The sequence below is a fragment of the Vipera berus genome (assembly GCF_964194415.1).
Source record: "Vipera berus genome assembly, chromosome: 2".
Lineage (NCBI taxonomy): Eukaryota > Metazoa > Chordata > Lepidosauria > Squamata > Viperidae > Vipera > Vipera berus.
In genome coordinates this window covers 14,212,807-14,240,158 of record NC_138203.1, presented here as the reverse complement: position 1 = coordinate 14,240,158, position 27,352 = coordinate 14,212,807, and the positions used below count along the sequence as shown (strand labels likewise).

Genomic DNA, 27,352 nt, shown 5'->3' with positions numbered 1-27,352 from the left:
AACTCTCACTCTAATGTATTTTCTGGGGAAAGTGGGGTTCCAGTGAGTTCTCAAGAGAATTGATGTTTTCCATGTCCAGCTAACGTATGTTACAAAAACAAAAATTAGCACAACTCCCATATAATGGATAGAATGCAAAATCTACTTTAACTGGTGCCTGGAGGCATTGGTTAACTGAGAGATGATCAAGGGGTTAATTAATTTAATTGCCTTTGCAGAACCCTAAGGAAAAGTTCATGGGCTCAGCTTAAATAGTGGCCAATATGAGTTGCCAGAATGGTCTGTTTTGATAATTTGACAAGATAAGAGTCTAATGATGTTTATGATTTCTAATCAGGTCCCAAATGGTCAGGAAAGTTTTATCTATTCAGGGTATTAAGCCTTGAGAATCTTAACTGTAAATTCTAATATGCCTACTCAGCCATATATGCAGTTGTACATACCAGTCAGGATTATTTTTCCATCTTCTATTTTGAAGACTTTGCTGTAATAAGTATTTTCCACTATGCTATATTTGAATATTTTTTCTCCAAAACTTCATTCCTGTAATAATTTAAGGTTTTTAGTTTAGATTGAAGTAATTTTCTGATTTTTCTTCCATTCATATGTACAGTATATACCAAATACATTTTTAGTACTGTAGAATATACAGACCCTACTAAGATGTCTATGGAGATTCTCAGTCATCCACGTCATGGTTGTCCCAAAGGTGTTTTTTTCCAAAAGGCAACTGGACTTCATTTTTCCTTGAAGACGTTTCGCTTCTCATCCAAGAAGTGGATCTTGAGTGAATCTTCCTTGAAAGCATTTTGTTTTCCTTGAAGACAAAATGTCTTCAAGGAAAAACAAAGTCCGGTTGCCTTTTGAAAAAAGCATCTTTGGGACAACCTACTAAGATAATTAAATATAAGGGATAAAAAAAAAGTCCCATGAGCTGTCCTTCATCAGAACCGACTTATTTCTTCATAATGTTTTTTTTATCATAGTGGTTTCATATTCTTCATAGCATCCTTTTTGTCTTATGAGTCATAAGTATATTTATAATGAAAAGTGCCAATCCTCTTGTCTGTAGCCATTCCAAGTGACTTTAGATTAATTCTGCATCCTCTTTTAAAGATTTACTCTCCAGATCATACCAACAACAGCTTTTCATCAAATCCTTCAACTCCGGTTGGTTCACCCCCTTCTCTCTCAGGTATTGTGGTTAAAATTATTTTACCAAACAGTTAATTTATCAAATAGCAAGAAAATATTTAACATGATGCTTTTAAGCATGATCAGAAAGTTCAGTTGCCTCAGAAACAATTTCAGACTGCCACCTATTTAACATTTCAGGAAGACTTGGGGCCTACTAGTAAAACACCAGTATTGTATGAAGGTAGTTAAAGATCTCTGGGAAAGTCAGAGAAAATCTTCTGTCCTCCTCTACAAGTGTGTAGGCTGGTTCCAGGGAGCAGGCTAATATGTTCAGATATGCTTTATAACTCAAGGTTAAGCTGAATATTAAACAGCCCTGATGCTTGAAGACTCAACTTGGTTTCTGAACATCCCTATGTGTAGACCATTTGTTTTGTTTTCTGAATCCATGCGTTAATCACATGGATGTTACAAAATAGATTAATCAACCCATGCAGAAAAGAATTCAAGAATTATTGCAAATGAACAACAATAATAGGGAACCATTACTATTACTGGACTTAGGTTCTCCCAAAGGAAATAGAATATAAAATACATTGGATTGGATCTAAAATTAGTCAGTACATTTGTCAGTTTGTAATGACACATAAATTTTAATTGGTTTACTCTGAATATATCTAAGCCTAAATCGATTCATCTATCTAAGCTCTTCCTTTTGAGGAAATATGAATTGCTAAAAGGAAAGTGTGACTATTTCTAATCTACAGTCTCGTCTTCCGTTATTAAGTTATTCCTATATTATAGTTCAACCTGCTCCAAGGGTGAAAAAAACAAAACATTCCTACATGGTACTGGAGAATAAACACTAAGGTTAAAAAGGGTGAATATTTAATTCATGAGTAAGCAAGATTTTAGAGGTTTAGCAGACAGTCATAACATCATGTACACTACATTTTCCAATCTAACAAACTCACAGCCTTACTTCCTGTGGTTCAGACAGGCAGGAAGAGAGGAGTTACTATCAGGTTTTATCTTATCAGCAAAAATAATACCAATTGAAGTTCAAGAAGATCTGTCTTGTGTCTGGAAAGCATTTCAATTTCATGCAGCAAAGTTTATATGGCTGAGGGACTGATTGTGTGTATATGCTTGTGTGTGTAAATGAATAGAGAATAACTAAATGAATAGAGAAGAAAAGAATATCATCTAAATTAAATAGTTATTCCATAAACATATTTAAGGTCAACAAAAATATCTTGACAGCAAAGATCAATCTGAATCATTCTGACCATTTCCATAATGATATTATTTTTGTTACTATCACAGAGTGATAAACTATCATCTAAGACAGGGGTAGGCAACCTTGGCTCTTTAATGACTCATGGACTTCAACTCCCAGAATTCCTGAGCCAGGAGTTGAAGTCCATGAGTCATAAAAGAGCCAAGGTTGCCTACCCTTGATCTAAGATCTAAAAGGACCTCTGGGTAATTAATCCCTTAATTTAAATTTGAAAGTTAGTATTTTACTGTCATGTATGTTAATTTTGCCCAGCCAGGAATTATGATGTATTACAACAGCAGTGTGTGGCTATTGACTGGCTAGGGATGTAGTCAACTACAGGACACCAAGTTAAAGAAGACTGATGTATGTCCCAATGATTCTTCTTGATGAAAAAAGGCTGTGCCATAAATGGGCTATAGGAAAAAGTCTTCTGTCTTCATAGTTATTCAGAATTAGTGAATTATTATACCATAAACATAAATATTTTTCCAATATCTAAAATTTTGTACTTCACAAACCCATTCTGCAAGGAGTTTGTAAAACTCCACCTGATCCTAGATTTTCAGTGAGATTTTCTTAGAAAACTAATATATTATACTGTTGACACCTGTATTTTATTCTTTTTTAAAAGCAATAAATATGATGGTAGTTGATTGAAAAGCCTTAAATAAAGACAAAGAGGGAACAACCTCTATCAGTTACAAGAATTTAGAGTTTACATTTTAGGAACCCTTATAGGCAAATTGCTTCAGCTAATACATTAAATGCAAACATTTAAGCAAAAACTGTGCACTGCATACAGATCAATAGATCAACCAACAAACCTGCCCTAGATTTTTCTCTGATGATAATAAATGAAAAATATTGATAATGCCTTCTGGTATGTTTAGACTAGCAGCATCTTGCTTTTTAAAAATATATGAATTTCCACTTGCTTTCTGATGCACAACTGCAAAATAGATGAAATCTTATATGCTGGCATGCAATTTGGAGACATGATGTGGCTTCTGGGTGTGGCTGCATAATAAATATTTGTTTTCAAAGTTCTGCAGAAGAGCTGTGGTTTAATATGACTGTTGGGAAATTGCATGTACATATCTATGGTATTATTCAGTGTCTTTGAAAAGGCATTTTGTTTGCATAGTTCCAGTGGTAACTCCCATTTTACTATTAGCAGGAACAGCTGTTTGGTCTAGAAATGGAGGGCAAGCATCATCATCTCCCAATTATGAAGGTCCCTTACATTCTTTGGTATGTTTTTCAATGGCAAACTATTAATTACCTGTTAATATTGTATTGCTGTCTACTTTTTCCGATTCCATTTTCCTAATGGAGCACAACACTAATTAGTGCGCTCTTTTCCTGATCATTTCTAAAATAGGAGATCCACCCATAAAGCGCAACAGATTTTTATATGCTCCTTTTCATAAATTATATCAGCAATGATTACCTAGTAAAATACCACACATGGAAATATGGCATGCGGTCTAAGATTAACTGTGTAAGGTTGGAATCTATACATGTAAAACAAAAACAACAAGATGGTAAAACTTAGCTTCTTTAAAAAGCAAAATCAAAGAGTGGCCTAATCAGTGAATGTAAATATTGTATTTTTTGGGGGGGGAACGGGTTCCTTTTCCATATGAAAATCGAAATATGAACAGATGATCTTGCTTAGCCAGGAAGATGACCAAGCCTTAACTGCATATGGAAAAAAGATAGTATAATAAGCTTTTCTTAATACTTATTTCATCAGTTTCAATGCATTACATATATGAGTAATGTAACTTTCTCAATATCTTTTAGAACCATAGGGGAGATGATGTACTGCAGTTATGGAGAGGATCTTAGCTTATATTAGTTCATCGAACTATTATCAGACTACATAAGCTATATTCTGCTACCAAGTAAATATTTCCAAAACATCAGTATAAGAGCCAATACTAATGGTAATATTTCTGTCAAGAGATAACCTTGTATTGGTATTCTTCAGTGTACATGCCCATCAAAATTGTCAAGACTGCCTTTGAGAGCCTGTGGGCTTAATTAAAAATTCAAGTTCAGTTGGAATGTTGGGTTCCAGAATGAAGTCATGGTAAAAAGAGAGAGCACCTACTTCCCTAGGTTAATGATAGTAACTTGTTATTGGCCTCTTCCCCAGGTCTTGTAGTACAAATATAAACAATCAAAGCTTGCCAAGAAGAAGAAATGAATAATGCCTTCAATGAGAGCCACTACACAAAGAGTCGCTCAGCTAGTGTCATGAGAAAAGATGCCTTGGATTTGACTTCCTCAAAGAATACATTTCCACAAATGCCCCCAATGCTATGTGAGAAAATATTTCTGAAGTTAAGGGAAAGTCAGAAGCTTCAGTTCTACAATGGTCCTAATATAGAAGCCACATTTGGAATAAGAAAGGAACATCACCATTTCCATTAAGTGAAAATTAAGTAGTGTTTTTCCACTGAGGATTGCATAATATATTAAATAAGTATGTTGACACTAGTCTTTTTTCCCATGTGGTTTCAGTAAGAATGATGTAGCCACTTCAGAAACATTTTTGGGAATTGTATAATGAAGAATTTTGGCAGAATATAACCAGACACATTGCTGTACCTTATATCATCTTAAGTATCGCCCTTAAAAAAATAACAATGCCCACCATAATTCTTTGCACTTTAAATAATCAAAAAACTATTGGTGGTTTCAAGGGACTCTTTCTTTAAAAAAAAACCTACGAGGGTTTGTATCGCAGACAAGGATAGATAACCAGTGTTTCTCAACCTTAGGAGCTTAATTCCCAGAATTCCCCAGCCAGCAGTGTATTAATTTAACTTATTTAAATTGCTCTGTTGTTCTAAAACCTGTGCTGTAAATGGATTGTACCCTAAAATAACTGTATTTTTCTTATTCTTCCTTTTTGAATATTGGAATATATGTCCGAATGCAGGCTAGTTTTGATCATAGAATTCCACCTAATAATTTTCACAGCTCCAGTTAAAGCATTGAGAAGTAAATAAGCTTTGGATAAGAAGTTAGCATACAGAAATAATTTAAAAGGTCATGGCAATTTGATATTTCTGACGCAAAATATTTCAGGATCATGGGGCAGCAAATGTGCTATAGATGTTATGTTTATGAGGAGTCAGTGAGCCTGTTTTACCCATGAAAATGAAAACAGAGCATTCATAGCAGGCTAGTTTAGGATGTCAGTTGTTTCATTTACAGTGTTTTGGTGAGCAAGCAAAAAATAATAATCAAAACACTTAATAAAGTTGAAACCGATTCAAAAGCAGCCCATCTACAAGCAACTGTCTTCTGGTTCAACTGCCTGACACAGAGCAGTAGCAATGCATTTCTGTGAGTTCTCCTGAAACAGGAATCAGCCTGTTACATTTTCTGATCCTCTCTCTCTCTCTTTTTTTTTTCATGAACTATCAGCAAAGCCGAATAGAAGACCGCTTGGAAAGACTGGATGATGCTATTCATGTTCTCCGGAACCATGCAGTGGGGCCTTCAACTGCCATGCCTGGTAGTCATAGTGACCTCCATGGCTTAATAGGCCCTTCTCATAATGGAGCTATGGGAGGTCTTGGATCAGGATATGGGACAGGCCTTCTTTCAGCCAATAGACATTCGCTAATGGTAAGCCATGAAGATTCAACACCACAGATTTCTTTTTTTAAAAAATAATGTTCAATAATGCACGGTTGGGATTTTTAAACTTTTTTTTTTAACTAAGCTTTTAAATCTAGTACAATTTAGAGTTGCAGAAATGAAAGGCAGTGTAGTACTTATGACAAAGTAACTACCTTTATTATTTCTGTTGCATAAGCAATAATTACTCTTTCATAGCATATGTTAAAATGCATCTCTTTGATTTTTCTTGTATAGGTTGTTGGGTTTTTTTAGTCATGGGATTTATGCTTAGGATATGTTCAGCCCATGTTTTTAAAGAAGCTGCTTAGCAAGAAGCTGCTAATCTGTTGCATTAGTCCTTCCTAAAATCTTATTTCTGAAATAATTTTAGCTGAAATATATTTGGCTTCTTTCTATATCTGGCACAAATACAAGATGGGGGAGGAAATGCGAACGCTTATCCTTAGGTATGTTTCTAGAATTAAACCTATCAGTCAAAGTCTGTAAATGGGGGAAAGAATGGCATTGGATAGGAGCTTAGTCTCCCTATCCGTGCAAAAAGAGAAAGGGGAAAAGTAAGTATCAGCCTTCCAAGGCAGCCTAGAAGGAAGCACCAGAAGAGGAGCTAAGTGTCATCTATTATAAGGCTGCATTTACAGAAACTTGTAAGTCTGAAAGTAGAAAACTCCCACCCTCTCTTTTACAGCCTGGGAAAATAGGAATTTTTTTTATGCCCTTTATGCAACCTCAGGCTAGCCCTTCTTATTGTTCCCTAGGCGCCATCTCTTCCTCCCTCCTCCCAAAGTCATTCCACACACCATTACAATATGTCGTTGACTAGGAGCGTGAGAGGGAGACTTCCTATCTTGTTGGCTGCAAAAGCGTTACAGTGTTTAAGGTGTTGGATTAGAACTTCTGAAATTCAGAGTGAAGTCTGTACCCAGCCATGGAAGCTCAGTGGGTGACTTTGGGCTCATTGCTCTTTCTTCGTCTAATCTACCCCAAGGGCGGCGGGGAAACGTTGGAGGAGAGGAAGTTATGTTTGCTGCTGTGAGTTCCTGGGGAGCAACTGCCTTTTAACATAGACATTTTCTGCACTTTGGAAACATGAATCTCAACCACACATATACCCCCGTGAACACTGGTTCTCTGCACCAAACTAAAACAGATTTTGTTCCTAATGTCTAAATTAGAGATATTCTAGTCTGCAGGACTGAAATCTTGGTCTTCCTTACTCTTGGTGATGATCCCATTGCTTTTTGTTCATGTTTTGTTCTTTTTTTCTCAAGCAGTTTCACTGATCACATTGCTATGTATCCAAAGTATGCCTGAGCATTTAAACCTGACTCCAGTTATATAGCAGCTACTCACATAAAGCAGTTTCTATGTGATTTGGGATAATATCTAAACATTCCGATGTATTAGTACAGAACAGAATGCTTAAGAAAGCTAAATTCTCCCTTACCCATTCTTTAGAACTTCACTTAATCTCCTAATGACATCTTAATTTCTTTATTTAGAATAATTGGATTGAGATGGCAGGGTACAAAACTGGCATGTGAATCTATTGTTTGAGTTGGAATAGCAGACCTTATAATGTTAATTATTTATTTTACCTTTTCACTTTTCAAACTAGCATACTATATTTGAATTCAGCTAAAATGCATTATTGCTAACAGTTTTAAGAGTCAGACAGGATAGATAATCTTAAAAAATAGCTATAATTTGTGTATCTGTAGTAAATCAGGTTCCTCTTCAACATTACTACTTAGGGTTTGGGTGATGGAAATAACTTGTCTAAATTATTTGGATGATAAATACCTGGCAAATTTCAGATGAAAACATTCTGATAATTCTAATTTGATTGAGAAATTCCATGGTATACATGTTTTAATATGTCTAAAGCAAGTGAATAATAACACATTTTCATAGTGATCTAGTTTTCTGACATGATCTTCATAAGATCTCTCTAGAGTGGGATGATATTATTGTTGTTACTAATTATTGGGGATCTGAAGATAACGGATTTTGGCTTATTTAAAAACAATCCAAAGAGTTTATTACTGAGCAGTTAACTAGAACTAGGTTGAAACTAAGGCTTGTAATCACAATGTAAAAAATAAGCAAGGATATATTAATATCCATATTTTGTTTAAGTAACCTCTGTTTGGATGCTTATTGAAAGAAAAGGTACTTTGTGCAATAAAATGTTTTTTTTTAATTTTGTGGTCCATTGGTCATGTTGACTAAGAATTCTGAAAATTTAAAGATCTAACACATTTAGAAATAAGGAATGAGGGGAGGTTTACAAAATGCTGAATATAATCACTTAATTAATTTATTTATGATGCTGATATGAAACCAGCAATTAGATATCTATTGAAAACTATCATGTGCTTGAATGGTCATTCTCAACAACCCAGATAGGTTTGCTATGAATATTTGCTGGTGCAATTGTGTGTATTTGCAGGAGATTTTTCTCTATCTATCAAATTGATATCCCCCTCCCCCAATATCACTGACCCTGATTGCGGGTGGTTGAAAAAAGTGGCTTATGACCGTTTTTCATATTTACAATTGTTGCAGTATCTCTGTGGTCTTGTGATCAAAATTTGGATGCTTGGCAATTGGCATGTATTTATGACAGTTGAGGTGTCCCAGGGTCATGTAATCATCTTTTGTGACAAGCAAAGTCAATGGGAAAGCCAGATTCACTTAACAACTGTCTTACTAACTTAACAACAGCAGTGATTCAATTAACAATTGTAGTCAGGTCATAAAATGGAGCAAAAACTCAGTTAACAATTGCCTTGCTTAGCAATGGAAATTTTGAGCTTCATTGTGGTTGTACATCAAGGACTACCTATATAACCATTGCACAGGTTCCCCATTGGCTCCCAAAGTTGCTGCAAGAACCACATACCTAAGACTTTCCTAAAAACTAACAGGCGGTGAGGGGCGGGGTGGGCAATGATGTTCCAGAGGATGGGAGCTACCGTAGAAAAGCCACATAGTCTGGATCTTGTCAGATGGAACTCATTCATTAGCAGATGGACCCAGAATATACCTTTTATGCTGGACCTGATGAGATAGATAGACGTGTTCAGGTAGATTTAGCATAAAGATTAAAACAGAATTGACAAGTTTCATCATATCTAAATTGAAAGGAACTTATCTATGCAGAATTCAACTGGACAAGTTGTAAAAATAATTACTGGGTATTTATAATTTGGAACTGTAGAAACAAAAACTGTTTTATTTGGTAGAAGAAAAACAAAAACGGCAAGTAACGAGGTCTATAAGATCACTAAGTGCTCTGTTAAGGAAATAATCAGGGCTTTTTTTGTCATAGAACGCTCAGAACGGAGTTCCGGCACCTTTTTTGGATAGAACCTTGTAGGGTAGGCAAGGCGGGTTGTATAACATGTGTGAGTTCCGGCACCTTTTTCTTTTACAAAAAAAGCAGCACTGGAAATAATAATCTATAAAAAGAAATGGTAGGATCCCCCCCAAACCCAGGATGAATTATATTGATATGCTTCGTAATGGCACCTGTCTGAAATTGTATTTAATGATTCACAATCATTACAGGTTTCTAGAATATATGTTTGTAACCTAAATTTGGCCACTTTTAGTCCATTTTAGCTGTTTTTGCATATTAAAGATTCTGTCTTGCTGATCATTCCAGTTAATTATCTGATTCATGGGGCATTTTGTGGGTAGCTTGTTGGATTCATTTCCTTTTTTTTTTTCTTTTTCTGAGATAAATAACAAATCTCTTATAAGCAGCATTGTAGAAATCTACGGCTCTGAGAGAATATAAAACATGTAATAGAGCAGTTTGCATTCTTATTGTTATCTAAATCTCTCTTTAGTTACAGACAGTTTGCACCTGTTCAGTTTCACTGGATATGTAGGCTAGGGAATTCTGAACAAGTGTTATCAAAAATAAGAAAGAATGCTGAAGACCTTGCAAAAGGGAGCCATTTGATGTAACGTTCTGGCCAGAAATTGTTATCCTGATAATATAGCAATGGAATACCCTCTATGCATTTAGTCAGCTAAGGCAGGGGTGCCCAACCCCCGGGCTGCAGAAATGGCGGGCAAGTGCACACGCGCATCCCCACTTGAGTGAGCAGTGGGTACATGTGCACGCTCCATTTGTGTGAGCGGCAGATGCACGTGCCCGCCACTTGCGCAAATGGAGCTGCGCACACGTGCCCATGTGAAACAAATCCCCTCCCTCCCCTCGCCGGAAGGTTGGGGAACTCTTGAGTTAAGGGAAAGGCTGGAAACATCAAGAAACTATACTTGGAAACAACTGGATGAGTAAATAATGCACTTATCCTTCTGCACTTAATTCCAACCTGAGCTTAGTTTTCATGGTCCAAATGTGCCACATGTTGTCCTGGTGTAATAGTTCCAAGTCAGGTCTGGTGATGTATTCTGTCTCCTAAATCATATTAGGATGAAAAACATGGAATTTGGGGTACTTATTAACTTTGATACATAGCTTTGTTATTAAAAATGAGAAGAAAGGACCATTTCCATAAAAGAACTCTGCCGAGATCACCTCTGAAAATTAACCACTACCCCTCCCCCAGCAAGCCATTATTAAAAGATAAAAGTGGAACGTTGATGCTTATGAACAACACAAAAGCATTCTGAATATTGATTGCTTCTAGTTCACCGTTCAGAAAGATACCCATTTTATCTCTCCCTGCCAAGAATCGGACCATGCATTGAATCATCTATTGGATACAGACTCTGTTCCTTTGTAGCATGGGCTGACTGTTCTCTGATGTTTGGTTTGTAATGTATGCTACCTTCGCTGTCAGAGATGTATTCAGTGCTCTGGGATATATAGAACTTGAAGCAATGGGGAAATTCTGCCACATATACCATATCATATTCAAATACTGCCTTTAATGTATAAATCTGGCTCTATTAAAAGCCAGATATGCGACTTGCAACTATTCCTGTATATCTGCTCTCAATCAAGAGAGAAAAGGAGGGGGTTCCCCCCTCTTCCTCCCTCCCTCCCTTTGTTTTTTTTTTCTTTGCTTTGCTTTGCATATGTTAAACTGATGCAACATGCACCCAGGGCATCACTTCAGAGAGAGTTGTTCCATAAATATATACTTCCCTCTTATGTACTTATATGCCAGATGTAGCTGAAGAAAGATTGGGGGCAGGGAAGGGGACCCTAGAAAAGTCTGCTGTGCACATATATATAGCATTCATGGAAATATCTGACCAATGAGTTTGACTTCCTCCAAAAGCAGAATCGTTATTTGAAACTTATTTGTAGCTTTGATTTGCTTTGATTATCGAATGTTGGTTACACCACAAATAAAGCATGAAGCATTGCTTATATAAAATTCATAAAATAATAAAGGAGCCTAAAACAAATGAACACTTACCATGGAAACATCAGAACCAAAATGTTGGAAATCCTCCCACCCCACCCCACCCCACCCCCCCAAAAAAAAACCCGTCACGAAAACTGCTTTGCAGAGGAAAAAATGAGGTTCTCGGTCATTCACCAGCGAAGTTCTTCCCTGTCTGAAACTCTAACTTGCGAGAAAGCATCAGCGCTGCTGCTATTTTTTATTTTTTTTCTTTATGGAAAACTGGTCTGAATTTTGAAGTAAAAACACGGGAACAAAGGAAATAGTTTTTGAGTAGAGTCAGTCTTAAGTTAGCCTTTGACCATTTGATACATTCCATGCTGAAAAGGAAGTTAAATGGAGGGGGGGGAGGGAAATCAAGCAGGACACTGGTAATGTTTTCCACATTTGAATTTTAATACATAAAACAGGCAATAAAACGTTGGCCAGCTGCAGTAAATAAAGTAGCAGTGGGAGGTATGGACCGGAAGCTTGTTCAGAACGGCCTGGCTGAGTTTCTTTGCCCACTAATACACCTTCTTCCTTTGTCAGCTGTGGACCTCTTGCTTATGGGAGGAGAAATATATCAAAAATAACTTGATTTTTCTTTTTGCCTAGGTTGTAATTTTACAGAAAGATTTTTTTTTGTCAAACAACCAACACAACAAGCCCAACAAAAACCAATGTGCTGTACTTTATTATTGAATAACAATAACAACAACAGGAAGGAAAAATACATTAAAGAGAATAAAAAGAATGATGTCTCTGACTTAACCTCCCCAAACCGTATCTAGTGAGAATTTTAAAAAAAAAACATTTGTAAAGGTTTTTCCCCTTTTTGTCTATCACACCCCACTGACTTATATATCTTGTCTTTCAAATTAGAAACCTTGAACGGCCAAAAAGCAGGGGTAGGCAACCTTGGCTCTTTTATGACTCGTGGACTTCAACTCCCAGAATTCTCTCTGCTGGCTCAGGAATTCTGGGAGTTGAAGTCCACGAGTCATAAAAGAGCCAAGGTTGCCTACCCCTGGCCAAAAGGGACTTTTCACATCAGCGAGGCCGGTCCTTTCCTTGGTACGCTTTTCCACAATCAACCAGCCCCCTGATAGATAAGCATAAACTCATTTGCAGGTAGATTGTCCCCATCCCTGCCCCCTTAATATTTCTTACCATCAGGAAATTCCTTCATATCTACTTTATTTTCATTTAATCTGTTAGTCTTTGTCCCAATCTCACTTTTAAAAAAGGGGTAAGACCTATCCTTCTTGTACATGACAATTTTTTTAGATTTTTATAGACTTTTGTCATATTTCCCTCAATTCTCTATCTAGCTCCTTTAGGTATTTAGGGCTTTCTCTCTTCCTAATTGATCAGTCCTTATAAGCCTCTTCAGAACAACGATGATTTTTATTTATTTTTTTAAAAAATCAAAATGCCCCTATCATAATCCATAGTTTACAATATTTGGTAGCTCCCCCCCAAAAAAAAACCTATGGAGATGCATTTTATTTTCCTGGGTACACAGTCAGAAAGGAAGCTTGTGCAATCCTAGGTTTCATATTTAATTTTCAATAATTTTGTTCCCAACTTTAACCCAATTCTGAGTATTGGTAACATTTTTAACCACCTTCTTCTGTCTGATTACATTGAATCTACTCTTTTGTACAAGCTGTTTGGGAAAACAGGGTTATTTATTTATTTGCTGATCCAATGGTAAAACTATGTTTTCTATATTGACAGTTACATTTTCCTAATACTTTATTCAAGTAAAAGGAAGTCTCTTTTTTTCTTCCAGAAGATAATTTCCATCTCATCTTTCCTTCTTTTTTCTTTTCCATTTCTTTGGGCAGGGAGGGGGATGAGTAAGTGGATGAGAGGAGCTACTTCACTTTTATCTTAATACAGTAAGAATAAATGATAGTACAGTACTGCAGTTCTAAACCAAGCGTTCTTTAACCTCTGAAATAGAATCATTTCTGGGATTTCGGTGAGAGTATTAAATTATGGCTTACTCTTGTTCACAGCCTTTAACTCATATTTACTTGCACTACCATTCCAAAAGATTGCAGGATTAATTACTAGCCACAGGCTCATTCATGTAACAGTCCTTGTTCCAATGACAATCTTCTCTAAAAGAAAGTAGTTAACTAGTTCCCAGAAACATCTAGTTTATAGCTGGTGAGCTTCCAGGACTGTGACTTTAATCTTTTTCCCCACACCAAACATAAAATGGAATGGGGTAATTCTGATAGCGTTTTCCCTATTTATTCAGAGACCATCTCTGAGTAGCCAGGACCATAAATGATCACCTTGCTCTCCTTTCACCTGAATTAGTATACCAGCTGTCCAATCTCTACTCACTAATTACATTGCCATGCAGTCACAAAGTGACTCTGATGTGTGCCATGCATGCAACCTGTTGTGCATGCTTTTGGCCGTAGAGGTGAAGATGCCTGGGTGCATAGTGTCATTGAAATAATGACTTTATAAAGTTCATTGTAATTGACACCTACAGAACCTGAAACAGATCGCTGAAAATCACAATATTGGCAGGAGAACTCAGAACTCAATTATTTAAGATCGCATTGCATGTCTGTTACAGTCTTTTTTTAAGGTTGTTGGAAGACGGTTGTTTGGTATGATCCACTCCAGCAACCCCAGCTTGATCAGGGTTGATGGGGAAAGCAAGGTGGGGCAAGTACATCATAATGTTTTTGCACAAGTGGTAAAAGTTACATATTATATGTCACTCACCTGATAATATGACTGACACAAACTACATAATTTATGTCAGCTGCAAAATGATGTACATGATACTACCATGGCTTCTACTGAAAAGTATGCCTGGAGAAACCTATGTTGAGAACAGCTAGTCTGGATAAATGAAAATATTTTTACCTGGCATCTAAAAACCATGGAAATACAGTATATAGTAACGCACTGAAGCATCTTCACAAAAGGTTCATATTTTGGCTGCTGTCCACCTAATTCAGAAGTTGAGGGTGCACCAAGTATAATTTTTGAAGAAGATTCTTATAATTTGACATTTATAGGGGGGAAATAGTATTTCAGAGAACTGAAGACTATAACAGCCTCCCTTCAAAGCTCTTCCAGAGTGTCAAATTGCAATTTTGAGTATGACAGAAAAGGAAATTTAGGGAATACATCAGGAGTCATTTTAGTAGAGTTCTCAGATCTAAATTGTCCCCTCATTTGCAACTTCCTCCATCCCAAAATTGGTCCACAGCAATGAAAAATGGTTCATAAAACTTTATGGAGAATGTAAAATCAGCAAAAGTCATTTCTTATTTCATTTTAACAGCCATTCTAGGATGCTGTGAATAGAATTTATTCTGTTTATGGAACAACATCCTTAAATCTAACCTGCTCTTAAGTTAGTATTTAAGCTGCTGTTAATGTTATTGCTTCTTCAGCATGACAACATATAGAAAAACTGGTTGTAGACATGTTTTATTTAAACATTTAAACATTAATTTATAATTCACCCTTAGGAAGTATTGTAGCAGTTGGAGTGCAGGTTGGCACATGTATCCAAATCAAAAGAAGAAACAAATTTAAAATTATTTTAAAGGCTGTATCTTCACTAAATTAATATAAGAATCTCTTTATATGTTCTATTTAGTATTATCATAACAATGCAAGTATGCTGCCTTTTTATTAAAAAAGCCTTTCACAAAAGGCAAAGCATCTTATTACAATGAGCATTTTAAAAGCAACCGCAGCAAATCATTTTATACGTTTAAGGATTACCTAATTTAGTTAGTATTACTAATTCTGTGTAATTATAACATATACTTAAGATTTTTTTTAAAAAAAGGTTTATGTTGTTGATTGGGGGAAAAGGGGAATCCAGTCATTATTTTTAAAGACACGTAAAATCCTAATATAATGATTTCATTCATTTCAAACAACCTAATTAGGCACATTGTTAAAATACTAGTGTTCCATTTCCAAGTTTTAATTTCACATTAGCCCATGATCCATGTTTTTCTACCTACAGATGGATCTGTTGTCCAGCTGGGTGTGTGAAAGTTATTGGAGAATGGATGCTTGTGAGTTAACATTCCTCCAGCACTGTCCTGATGCCTTTTCCCCCTGTAGAATAGATGAGAAACAGCTGGCTTTTGTTTAAAAAGCCATCTTGGTAAAATGTCTGAATAACAAGGTGTAGAAGTGAGGTCACCATTCAACAGGTGCTTAAAAATCAAGTGGGGAATAAAGGAAGAGACATGAGCTGAGATGTGAGGATAATCTGACCAGCTACATAATTTCATGGTTTATTTTTACTCAGTTATTTTTATCAATGGGTTATTGCTCTTAGCTGAATGCTAATATCCTTAACCTTCTTGCTTTTCAGATCTTGAACCTCTCCTCATTCCACCAGTATATAAAATGAATAATTATCCCTATAGGCAGAACATTACTGTTCTTATTGCACTGACAGCTGAAAAGCTATGTTTCCTATGATAGCTTTCCTCACTTTTTCAAACACAACAGTTGTTGCAACCTGTGTGCTATCCGAAGCATGCCAGAATACCCCATTAATATGTTCTTGGAACACAGGAAATGAACAGTAACGGTAGACTTGAGAGAGCATCTTTCCATAAAATAGCATCCCGAAAGACAAAGCTCTCCTCTAATGTATTAAAACATTACAAAACTGTCCATTTGCTGTATAAACGCAGAGGAAATGCATTTCCTCCCGTGGGTTATTATTAACATCTGTTTGTCCAGTAGGGACTCCAGTTTAGCAATTGTTTTGGCAAGTTGGCTCTTGCCATTGAATTGATTTGCAGTGCCAAATAAAACATCCTTTTACTTGGAGTTCATGGGTCTGTGTTGAGTAGTCGTTGTTGTTGTTGTTGTTGTTGTTGTTGTTGTTGTTATTATTATTATTATTATTATTATTATTATTATTATTATTATTATTATTATTATTATTATTATTATTAAGATTGCCAGAGGCCACCCACCCACCCTGGTCTTAAAAACAAAACAGAAAGAGCATGGAGAAATATATGGAGCAGTGCCACGCTGCTTTCTCTTAAGAGCATGCAGGAATACAAGAATCGCTTCCCATCCACCCCCCCCACCCCACCCCCCATTTATAGTTGGTCTCTGCCTAGATTTAAGACGTGGCATTCTTCCTTGCTCTCTCTTACAGACTAAACCTCTGCTCTGCCAGTTTTGAGTTAGGTCTAAATAGATTTTGCATATGACCACTACTCACAGAATGTATTTTCATAAGCTTTTAGGAAGCTGTTTATAACCCTGTGGTACTTTTCTGTATTAAAAGAAAACTGTTAAAACTTTTCTCTTTTTTCTTGATTTAATGCTGCTCAGACTGACTCACACACCCTCTCCCCCCCCTTGTTACAATGAAGTCCTTTCTTTTGCTTTTGATCTTATTTATAGCTTAGCCACCAGTCATATGGAAACTATTACTGTATAGCATGGAGATGAAAGACTTTCAGTTTGGTTAAATAAGAGTGAATAATTTGAACCAACAATATGCACGCAGAGTGTGAGAACCTGACTTTGCTGAGGTGTCCTTCGTTATTCTCTTATTACAAGCTGGAAGTTTGTAAGGCCTTTAGATAAAATAGGCTTTCCACCCAGCTTATATATTTGGGCGATCTGGGAATCTTGTAATATACTTCAGTGTTCTGTTGCCTTTTCTTTTTTTTCCTGGCTTTTCCTTGTTCGTTATTATGTCCACTTGGATTTCATTTTACATTGTTGTTAAGACACGGGTCCCCAACCCCCGGTCCGTGGACCGGTAGCGGGCCGCGGCATGCCAGCAACCGGGCCACACAAACAAGCAAAGCCCCATCCACAGGATGCAGGCAGCACACAAAACCACACACTCTCCAGTCCGGGGAAAAACGTTTCCCAACGTTTCCCTGGTTCCCAAAAGGTTGGGGATCTCTGTGTTAAGAGACTACCATGTGCACAGGAATCTTCCATATTTTTTTCTGCTTACAGGTATTTTCCAAAATGTGAAAAATTGCTTTTCAAATATGTTATCAAATCAAAATATCTCCCAGATCCTTAGAAATCCTATCCATATCCCATGCCAGGCATACATGTACGCTATATGCCTAGATATAGAGGCTGAATCAGTAATCTGTGTTTATTTACACTACCGTTTGTAAACCTGATTGTGACAAATTGTAATCACTTTTCTGTGCAAGAGATTACAGTTTTCCTTCCGCAGACCTAATTTTGGCAACCACTATGAAGATTGCCATGTTTCTAGCAGCAACTGCGGTTTGCAGAAGTCAGTTAACAACAACGACAACTACAATAATAATAATTAAAAAGTTGGAAGGGACCTTGGAGGTCATCTAGTCCAACCCCCTGCTCAAGCAGAAAACCCTATACCATTTCAGAAAAAATGGCTGTCCTGTCTTAAAAACTGCTAGTGTTGGAGCAGCTTCCGGAGGCAGGTTTAATCAATTGGCTGTCAATGTTCCACTGATTAATTGTTCTAACTGTCAGGAAATTTCTCCCTAGTTGTAAAGTTGGTACTCTCTGTTCAATATTAATTGTTTCAGGTTTTTGTACTTTAGAATTGGTTTTGCATTGGTTTGGGATGGCAAATAAGATTGAGACTAGCAAATTTATTTTTACCATGAATTAGTCACATCTTTTGTAGCATGTTTTACAGTGCTGCTTATATCAGAAATCCAGTACCTACATACTGGTTGACATCATCTTCTTTGATTGATAGTAGCATAATTGCAATTTCTTTTCCCAGTGCATTCTGAATGTGGAAATCGGGAGAAAACCAACAGAAAAAGCCTACTTCAGCAGTTTTGGCAGAAAATGCACATTTTGCTAGTTATCATTGAAAGTCCAATAATAACTTTCTTTTGTTGGACCTAGAGATATTTTTTTTTCTCCTCCTCTGCCCCCCCCCCTCCAATCCGAAAGTTCTGCTTTGGTTTTCAGCCCTGGTGGATTTCAGACAAAAGAGCCTACGACATCAGTGGTTTAGAGAGAGATTTAAGCATTTCTCTCCATGGAATCTTTGGGTTGTTTTTTTTTAAATGATTGGAAAATGTCCCTCAATAAACAATCTGTGAAGGTTTGTTCACAAACACACATTATATCTGCCTAACCACCAAGGTGACGTGCTTCCCATTGTTTGCTCATGTATTTTTCCTTCAGAATATTTTAAGACCTTTTTTTTGCGATTTTTGTCTTGAAAAACCTTGAAAATCGCTCAGATTACCTATATAATGTTGGAACAAGAGGGCAATGAACAAGGTTCTGTTTTGAAAACCAAATATAATAAAAAAAATTAATTGTATATTGTTGTGTAATACAAACATGCTTGGAAAGATGCTAAACTTAGCTGTTCCTTAAAAATATTTTACTGCTTAGTTTTTCTCTCCTGTTTCCTTTCCTTGCATCTATTTCTGTTTTCTCTTACCCTCCTTGAATATGTCAGAGAGACTGAAACTTAAAATAAACATTGACAGCCAATTGATTAAAGCTGCTAGAGATCCATTCTGAATTCTTTATTTCTGTAGTTCCAATCAGAAGTAAGTCATATGGTAGGTTGACGCTATAGTCTCAAGTTGCAAAACTGTGGGTGATTATTTTGAATTAAACCCCATTAAACTTAATGGAGCTTAATGTCTGTGGAGATTCTCAATCATCCAGATCATGATTGTTCCAAAGGTGCTTTTTCAAAAGGCAACTGGACTTTTATCACAGTCCTTTCAGCCGTTCCAAGGTTCCAAATCCATTTGCATTATTCAGATGACCCTGAGGGCACAGATAAACCTCCAAGTGGCCTCAACGACTCTCAAAAAGAGTGCTAATGACCAGATGATTGCAAGGAATATAAATCCTTCCATCATCCGTCATTCAGTCAGAACTGAAGAAGCTTCTTGGATGAGAAGTGAAACATCTTCAAGGAAACGGAAAGTCCAGTTGCCTTTTGAAAAAGCATCCTTGGGGGCTTAATTGAGCTTATTTGACATATATAGAATTGAATGTAGATTCCCAGGCTGAGAGTTGTATAATTCTGTTGTGCGCTCAGTAATTGAATGTTGCCATATTTTCTTTGGTTGAGAATGCCAAATTCCAAAGGTACACCCATTTTCTCCCATTTGCTTTCTTCAGAGAGCTGGTTTTAATTCTCAAATTACATTGCAAAAATCAGAATACTTTTGAAGTTCTCTTAGAAAGAAAGAGTTAACTTGAAGCAACAGCAGAATACACTTCTCATAACTTCATAAGAAACCTTCCATTGTTTTAATTTTTTACAGCTTTTATCTGCTGCCCACAATTCACAAACTTCAGAGTGCCCATCTGGGTGTAATAAAAGTTAACATTTGGATGAGTATTTCCTACCACTTTTAAAGATGTACTTTTAGAACTAAATATTTTTCCCGCTTTAGAGCAAATAAGTTTCTTTGTTTTGATATAACAGATAGCAGGCAGAGTTACTGTAACTGAAATCTAGCCCTTTGAGATTGTCAGGTATAACTGACATTTCACGAGGAGTTTACAATTGAAAGACACCTAAACAGTTTTCTGTGTCAATGGTTGTATAATTAAACGGAGAATACATCAACTTTTCCTTCTCTGTTTACTGGGGCAAAATGATCTCATGTATCAAATATGTATACTAATAATTAATATGAATAAGCTTCTTGTGCTTGCTTGTACAGATGTAGTCTACCAGCAGAGTACAGAGACATAGATATATGCATAAGAAAAATCCACATTCAAGAAGATAACCAAGCCACGAAAGATATCCAAGCCAAATAAGATGTAGAAAATAATCTGTTGTTTGCTTAAGTACTTGTGATTCAGCTGAACTTAGCAGGTTCTTGATTGCTCAGAAATTCAGTTACCAATGCTCTTCCTTCTACTTGTGAGTTTGGGACTCTAAATTACAAAGACAGAAGAGAGATGGAGAAAAGGACAGACTACAGGTTTTTTTTTTCAGATCTTTGAATGGTTCTGTTTCACATACTAAATCATTGAGTGCAGCTGCTACACCTTTTGCGCCAGTGTTTCACCAGTGGTAAAGAAATCAAACATGCAGTTATGTGACATAGAATATGGATGGGATGGAATAGAATAGAATAGAATAGAATAGAATAGAATAGAATAGAATAGAATAGAATAGAATAGAATAGAATAGAATAGAATAGAATAGAATTCTTTATTGTGGACCTAGTATACTTAGATTTCAGTAAGGCATTTGATAAAGTAGACCACAACCTACTCCTTAGTAAACTAGAAAATGATGGAATAGACATCACCACCAGATGGATCTATAGCTGGCTGGCAAACCATACTCAACGAGTAGTCCTCAATGGCACCACATCCACACGGAGAGAATGAAGCAGAGGGGTACCACAAGGTTCCGTCTTAGGCCCAGTACTCTTCATCATTTTCAGTGAATTAGATGAGGGAATTGAAGGGGAATTCATCAAATTTTCAGATGACACCAAACTGGCAGGAGTAGCGAACACTCCAGAAGACAAACTCAGGATCCAAAAAGATCTTGACAAACTTGAACAATGGGCGCTATCCAAACAAATGAGTTTCAGTGTGGAGAAAAGCAAAGTTTTCATTTAGGCATGAAAAATCAAAGGTACAAGTACAGACTGGGTGAGACCTGGCTTAAAAACAGTAACTGTGAGAGGGACCTTGGAGTCCTAGTGGACGATCACTTGACTATGAGCTGCAAGACTTGGGTTTGGTTAGTCTAAAGAAAAGAAGAAATAGGGGAGACATGATAGCAGTATTCCAGAATTTGAGAGGCTGCCACCAAGAAGGGGGGGGGGTGTCACCTTATTCACCAAAGCAGAGGGCAGGACAAGAAACAATGGTTGGAAACTGATCAAAGAGAGAAACGTCCTGGAATTAAGGAGAAACTTCCTGATAATGAGGACAATTAACCACTGGAACAGCTTGCCTCCAGAAATCGTGGATGCTCCATCACTGGGGATTTTTAAGAAGAGGCTAGACTAGACATGTCAAACTTGCAACATCGCGTGACGTATTGGAGCTTTCCCCTCATTGCTGGCAATGGGATGGGTGCAGTTTCCTCGTGATGTGTCCGGCCCGTGGGCCAGCAGTTTGACACCCCTGGGCTAGAAAGTCACTTGTCTGAGATGGTATAGGTCTGTGGTGGCGAACCTATGGCACGTGTGCCACAGGTGGCACACAGAGCCCTCTCTGTGGGCACATGTGCCATCGCCCCAGTCCTAGGCCTTCAGCTAGGTTTTATAAAACCTTTTTGCTTTAGGCCTCTGCCGCCGTGTGCAAAAAAAAAAAAGGTTCAGTCAATGAATCAATTTCAACTTCTTGCAAGGAAAAAAAAGATCTCACAAAGTTGGAATTGATTAATTGAACTTTTTAGTCCCACCCAGTCTGCCGTTACCACCACAGCCACGCCCACCCAGTGGGCCACGCCCACTTGGCACCTGACGATACATAAGTGGGTTTTGGGTTGCACTTTGGGCACTCGGTCTCTAAAAGTTTCACCATCACTGGTATAGGTCGTCCTGCTTGAGCAGGGGACTGGACTAGAAGACCTCCAAGGTCCCTCCAGCTCTATTCTATTCTTATTCACCACGTGTGATTGGACACACAAGGAATTTGTCTCCGGCGCATAAGCTCTTGGTGTACATACAAGCAACAAATGAAATTCCAGAGCCTAGAGGCAATCACAAGCCAATCCTGCCTTGAAGTATTTTTATTAATCATTTTTTAAAGCATGCATAGCCCTAATACCACAACCATTGAGAGATGCTGAAGCAGGGCTGCTGCTTCTCCTATTCAATTACTTAACATTCAGTAGTAATAACTTTAACTCAGAAACTGTCATCTAGGTTTTCAGATTGTGCAAATAAAGGGTCCCACAAGCAAAGTGGCCATCATCTTCATTCATAACCAACGTGCTTCTTCTAAAGGTGTAGCTTCTTTGGTGATGAAAGTGCCTGATGGTGATGTCCTTATGCCAAGTTCTAAAGAGTGATATAGGCTAGTTACTATTTAGCCAGACATTACTAGGGAGAAGGAAGAAAAAAAATCACTCTTCCAAGGATAAACCATTTCTGCTTTACATAGCATCCCTGTACTTTCAGGTTTGCACGTGGTGCATCTTTCCAGAATTGGAAAGATTATGGTTCTTTCTTTTAGTTGTGTTCATCTACACCTAAACACTTGAAGGCCCTTGGGCAGCATCCTTTTACTCAGTAATTTTGTAATTTTGTGTTGCACGGAACAACAGCAACATCGGGAATCTTCATGTTGAGATCTTATTTATTTTCAGCTGAGCTTTTTTTTTTTCCTCGTCAGGATATTTTATTTTTGGTGTTTTGTTTGAAAGCCAAAGAGAGGCTACATATCATATTGCTAGTTTCAGACTCCATAGTAGCTTCCTTAAGTCATGCATTAGAAGTTGGCAAAGAGAAATATATTGACACTGTAATCCTATTTACATTTACTTAGTGATCAGCCTTACTGTACTGTTCTCCATGCAGGTAGGCCCATTTAGACTGCTATTTGTTGATAGTGCTCTCCACGAGTTTTAATATATAAAGCTTGAAGTTCTTATATCTTCTTGCTTTTATTATAGACAATCTGATGAGACAGATTTTAAATCAAGTTAGCTGGGGCTACTTGCCTAAAGCCATTATGGTTCAGACTGCATATTACTCTTAATAGGGGGAGTATGTGGTTTTTCTTATTTCCAAGTGTAATCCAGATTGACCTCACATAGATTGCTGTTGTTTTTTTTAATCTGTTGGCAGTCCCAAGCAAAATCTGCTCACTATTGTGCCTGCAATATGCAGATAAAGAGGATCTGCCGTGGAAGCAAACAGTGATAATGAAAGAGTACAAAAGTTTTAAAACCTCCTCAGCCAGATTCTACAATTATTTTTGAGTAAGAGGGGGGAAAATATAAGTGACTGTTTATAAGCTATTTAAAGGAACATTTAGTTCATCCCTGGTTTGGTTTGACCTGCAGTGATACTCACAGCTGAGTAGTTTTCATGTTGTCCTTTGTAACCAAAGAAGAAAAGGGCTCTTGTGGCATCTTAATGACCAAGAAACAGAAGCTTCCTGGGCCAAATCCAGTGCTGTAACTCAATATTCCTCACTACAAGGCCCATGAGCCAGAATGGACACACTTGTTTTCTCTGCATTGCCAAGCTTCTTTCTATCTGATTCTCTCTCCAGTAGAATTTCTGTCTTTCTTTTTTCCTTCCTCCCCTTGGTGTCCCAGCATTGGCTTTAGTTATGTACACAAACGCTCCTAATTGCCAACTTTACTCTTCTTTGCTGGATATTAGATCGGGCAAAAACTGCACTGCTAACCCATTTCCAGCTATGCTGAAATTACAGAATTAATAAACAAGCGGGAGATTAGAGAGTAGGGGGGAAATAAGCGAAAATTCACCTCTCCACCTCACTGATTTTTCCCCCCTCTTTGCAAGAGGTAGATGGCCTGAGATGTCCCTCACCAAAGCATCCGATAACCTTGCAGGCCGTTGAGTTAGCGTATATCAGAAGAAAGAATTCTTTCTGACTGATAGGACTGCCAGCAAAGACAGAAAGAAATATGGGGTGTTAATGAAATCCCAGACCAAAGAAGAGAGCGGAATTTTGTTCTGAACAGTGTTTAACTTACTGCCAACTCACTTTCATCTGGGAATGATGCAAATCATGGGTGCTCATGATTTTTTTTTTTAAGGATGTTGGTGACGCTAAAGTTTTGCTTAAGTGCAGCTCAACTCCTATGACTATGTGGCTATGTCTGTGTAGTTTAATCGGCAACAATGAAGTGGTCTTTGCCGTTGCCTTTTTCAGAGATGGTTTTCAATTTCCTAGTCTTCTCTGTAACCCCTGGATTTATTTCTTGGTTGATTTCCATCCAAGCACAAACTCGGTTTGACTCTGTTTGATTTTTTGAAATCAGCCCAAGTCAACGAAGCACTGTTACCTACTTGGGCAATTTGAATTAAATGAATTCAAATTTGTCTGGAATAATTTGTTTTTAATCCTCGAAATATAATTTGGAGAGCCAGTTTGGTATAGTTGTTAAGGCATCAGGCCAGAAACCAGGAGACACTGAATTTGCTCTGCCTTAGGCACAAAACCAGCTGGGTGACCTTGGGCCAGTTCCTCTCTCTTAGCTCTAGGACAGGGGTAGGCAACCTCGGCTCTTTTATGACTCATGGACTTCAACTCCCAGAATTCCTGAGTCAGCATAGCTGACTCAGGAATTCTGGGATTTGAAGTCCATGAGTCATAAAAGAGCTGAGGTTGCTTACCCGTGCTCTAGGAAGAAGTCAATGGCAAACCATGTCCAAAAACTACAGGGACTTGTCCATGTGGTCACTAGAAGTCAAAAATTGACTCGAGGAACAGAGAGATGAAGGGAAAGAGAGAGAGAGAGAAAGAGAATATAGATAACATTTAATTGAAATGTCCTGAAATGAGGCAAATAAACGTTTATTTCTTTGTGGTTCATATCTTGCCCTTGTTGCTTTATAAGTAACAAATGTCAGCGAACATAACTGATACTCCTTCCTCCTATTTTCCTTACAACAGACATGTCAAACACAAGGCCCGGGGGCCAGATCCGGCCCAGGAAGTGGTTTCATGCAGCCCGCAAAGCCATCCTGGAAACAGTGAGGGAACGGCCCCCACTGCCTTGGCCCTGGCCCAGAGACCCTCCTTCTGCCAGAGACCCTCAGATCTGTCCCACTCTTGCCCAGGCCCCCATAGGCACCCTTGATGCGAATGATGTAGAGCTGGCCACGCCCACCCAGTAGGCCATACGCACTTTAGCCACACCCACCCAGTAGGCCACACCCACCCAGGCCACACCCACCTGGCCCCCTGAGGGCAACCGCAATGCTGATGCGGACCTCAATGAAATTGAGTTTGACACCCCTGCCTTACAACAACACTGTGAGATGGGCTGAATTGACAGAAAGTGTCTGGCTCAAAGTCACCCAGCTGGTTTTCATGCCTAATGTGGGACTAGAACTCACAGGTTCTCTGATTTCAGCACCTTAACCACTAGACCAAACTGACTCTCATTTTGTCATCTTGATCGTTTCCAACATGAGCATTGAAAAGATCAGCCGGCAGGTGCAAGGATAACCATTGGAAGGCTAAATAAATCATTCTGAGCCTGACAAACTGACTCAGCGTAAAGCAGATTTGTACATAGACAAATTGTACCAGAGCAGGACTGCATGAATTCCTTTACATCATCCGGCCTTGCCATAATTATTTGCCATCACTGAAATTTCTCCAGAAATAAATTGGGCTCTTAACATCTGGAAGCCTTCAAGGCCTGCAAAAAGTAGCTAGATCATGACCAGGCTGACCTTTGGACTCTACCCAACTACATAGAAGTAGAGCAATCAACACTTGGCAAAACATTCGTATCTATTATTTGAAACAGGAGCTGAGTAAGTCAGGTCTTCCTTCATTTTGTGGACACATTTGCTCATCACATGGTTGAAGAAATTGACATATGACATATGAAAAAATCTTAGAGTCTTTCTCTGTTATTGTAAATATGTTTCCACTGTTCCTCTCATTTGTTGATTATTTAATTATTTACTTACTTGCTTACCTACAAGGTCTTATGGACCAGTCCAATCAAGTGTCTCTGAATGGCCTACAAATTCCCAAATCCTTACTTTCAATCAGAATATATGCATAATAATCTAAGATTAAAATCTAGATCATGTATTACAAAGCAAGCATATACATCAGGAATCAAATATTCAAAAACATAATTAAAAACAATTACTCATCCAGAAGAATAGCCATCACAACCCTGTTATTGGCCATCATTAGATGCAGAATATCTTGACACAAATAGTAAGGAAACATTCATTTGAAAAAAACACCTTTTTTTCTCCATTATCTTGCTTTTTGACTTTCTTCCATGAACAGAAAAATCAGATTTTGATCATATCCAAGATCTTAGTTAGGAATGGGCCATAAAACCTGAGATGTAGATGAAACATTAGTTATAATAAATGCAGATCAGCAAAATGTCTTCTCAATCTGAATAGTCCTAAATTATTACCTTGATACTATTTCTTCATATACATATTTTGAGACTGCCTGCTCCCAAGAGTTCTATCCAACTAATTAGGCTAGGAAGAAAAGGCTGCTATGGATCCCCTCTCCTAAAAATGCCATTTACTGGAATCTTGGAATTGGGTCGTCTTAATCACTGCCTCCATCCTTTGGATTAGTATCCCCCTGGAGGATCAAACTTATTCAGTACTGCTGGGATTCATAAATGTAAGTAAAATATGGTTATTTCAGCAGCTCTGAACAGTAGCATAGTTAAGATTTCTTGTCAGAAGACAAGGTTGTTTGTCAATGTTTGCTGGTTTGATGTGTGTATTTGTAGGTATATACATATACCTGTTTTAATTTTACTTACATATAAGTAGGATTGTAAACTGCTCAGACCTAGTCAGTTATTGGAGCAGCAAACAAGCCTGCTAAATAAAGGCATGTCCACATAGAGTCAGAAATAATTTTTTGAGTTGACTTTATAAGGATTGGAGCTCTCTTCTTTTCATAGGGTGGACAAGATAAAATTCTGGTTTGACTAAATACAACTATGGTCAGTTGACATCCATAATTGTGGTATTTTCCACATCAATATAAATCCACTTTTGCAGATTACTTCTTAAAATTCAAGAAAACTTTTTGAGTTCTTCAGAGTTCTTCTCTGTCTATTTCTCTCTTGTTTTTATTTTCCCAAAATACTTAAGAGTATAATCTCTTGGAGAACAACAACGAATCTTCCTTCCCAACCTTCCTTTCCACCATCAGGGAGGTTGAAGCCTAATTCCCA

At 37.6% G+C, this 27,352-nt stretch overlaps 1 protein-coding gene across 12 annotated transcripts in view; it reads left to right on the top strand.

The window, feature by feature from the left end:
* TCF4 (transcription factor 4) overlaps window positions 1-27,352 on the top strand; it is a 414,802-nt gene that overhangs the window by 366,208 nt on the left and 21,242 nt on the right. For all 12 annotated transcript variants that reach the window (XM_081315673.1, XM_081315672.1, XM_081315669.1 and 9 more), the window contains 3 exons: window positions 1,117-1,195; window positions 3,594-3,670; window positions 5,861-6,064. In XM_081315673.1, the coding sequence (XP_081171799.1) occupies window positions 1,117-1,195; window positions 3,594-3,670; window positions 5,861-6,064 (360 nt within the window). The remainder of the gene's footprint in view (window positions 1-1,116; window positions 1,196-3,593; window positions 3,671-5,860; window positions 6,065-27,352) is intronic.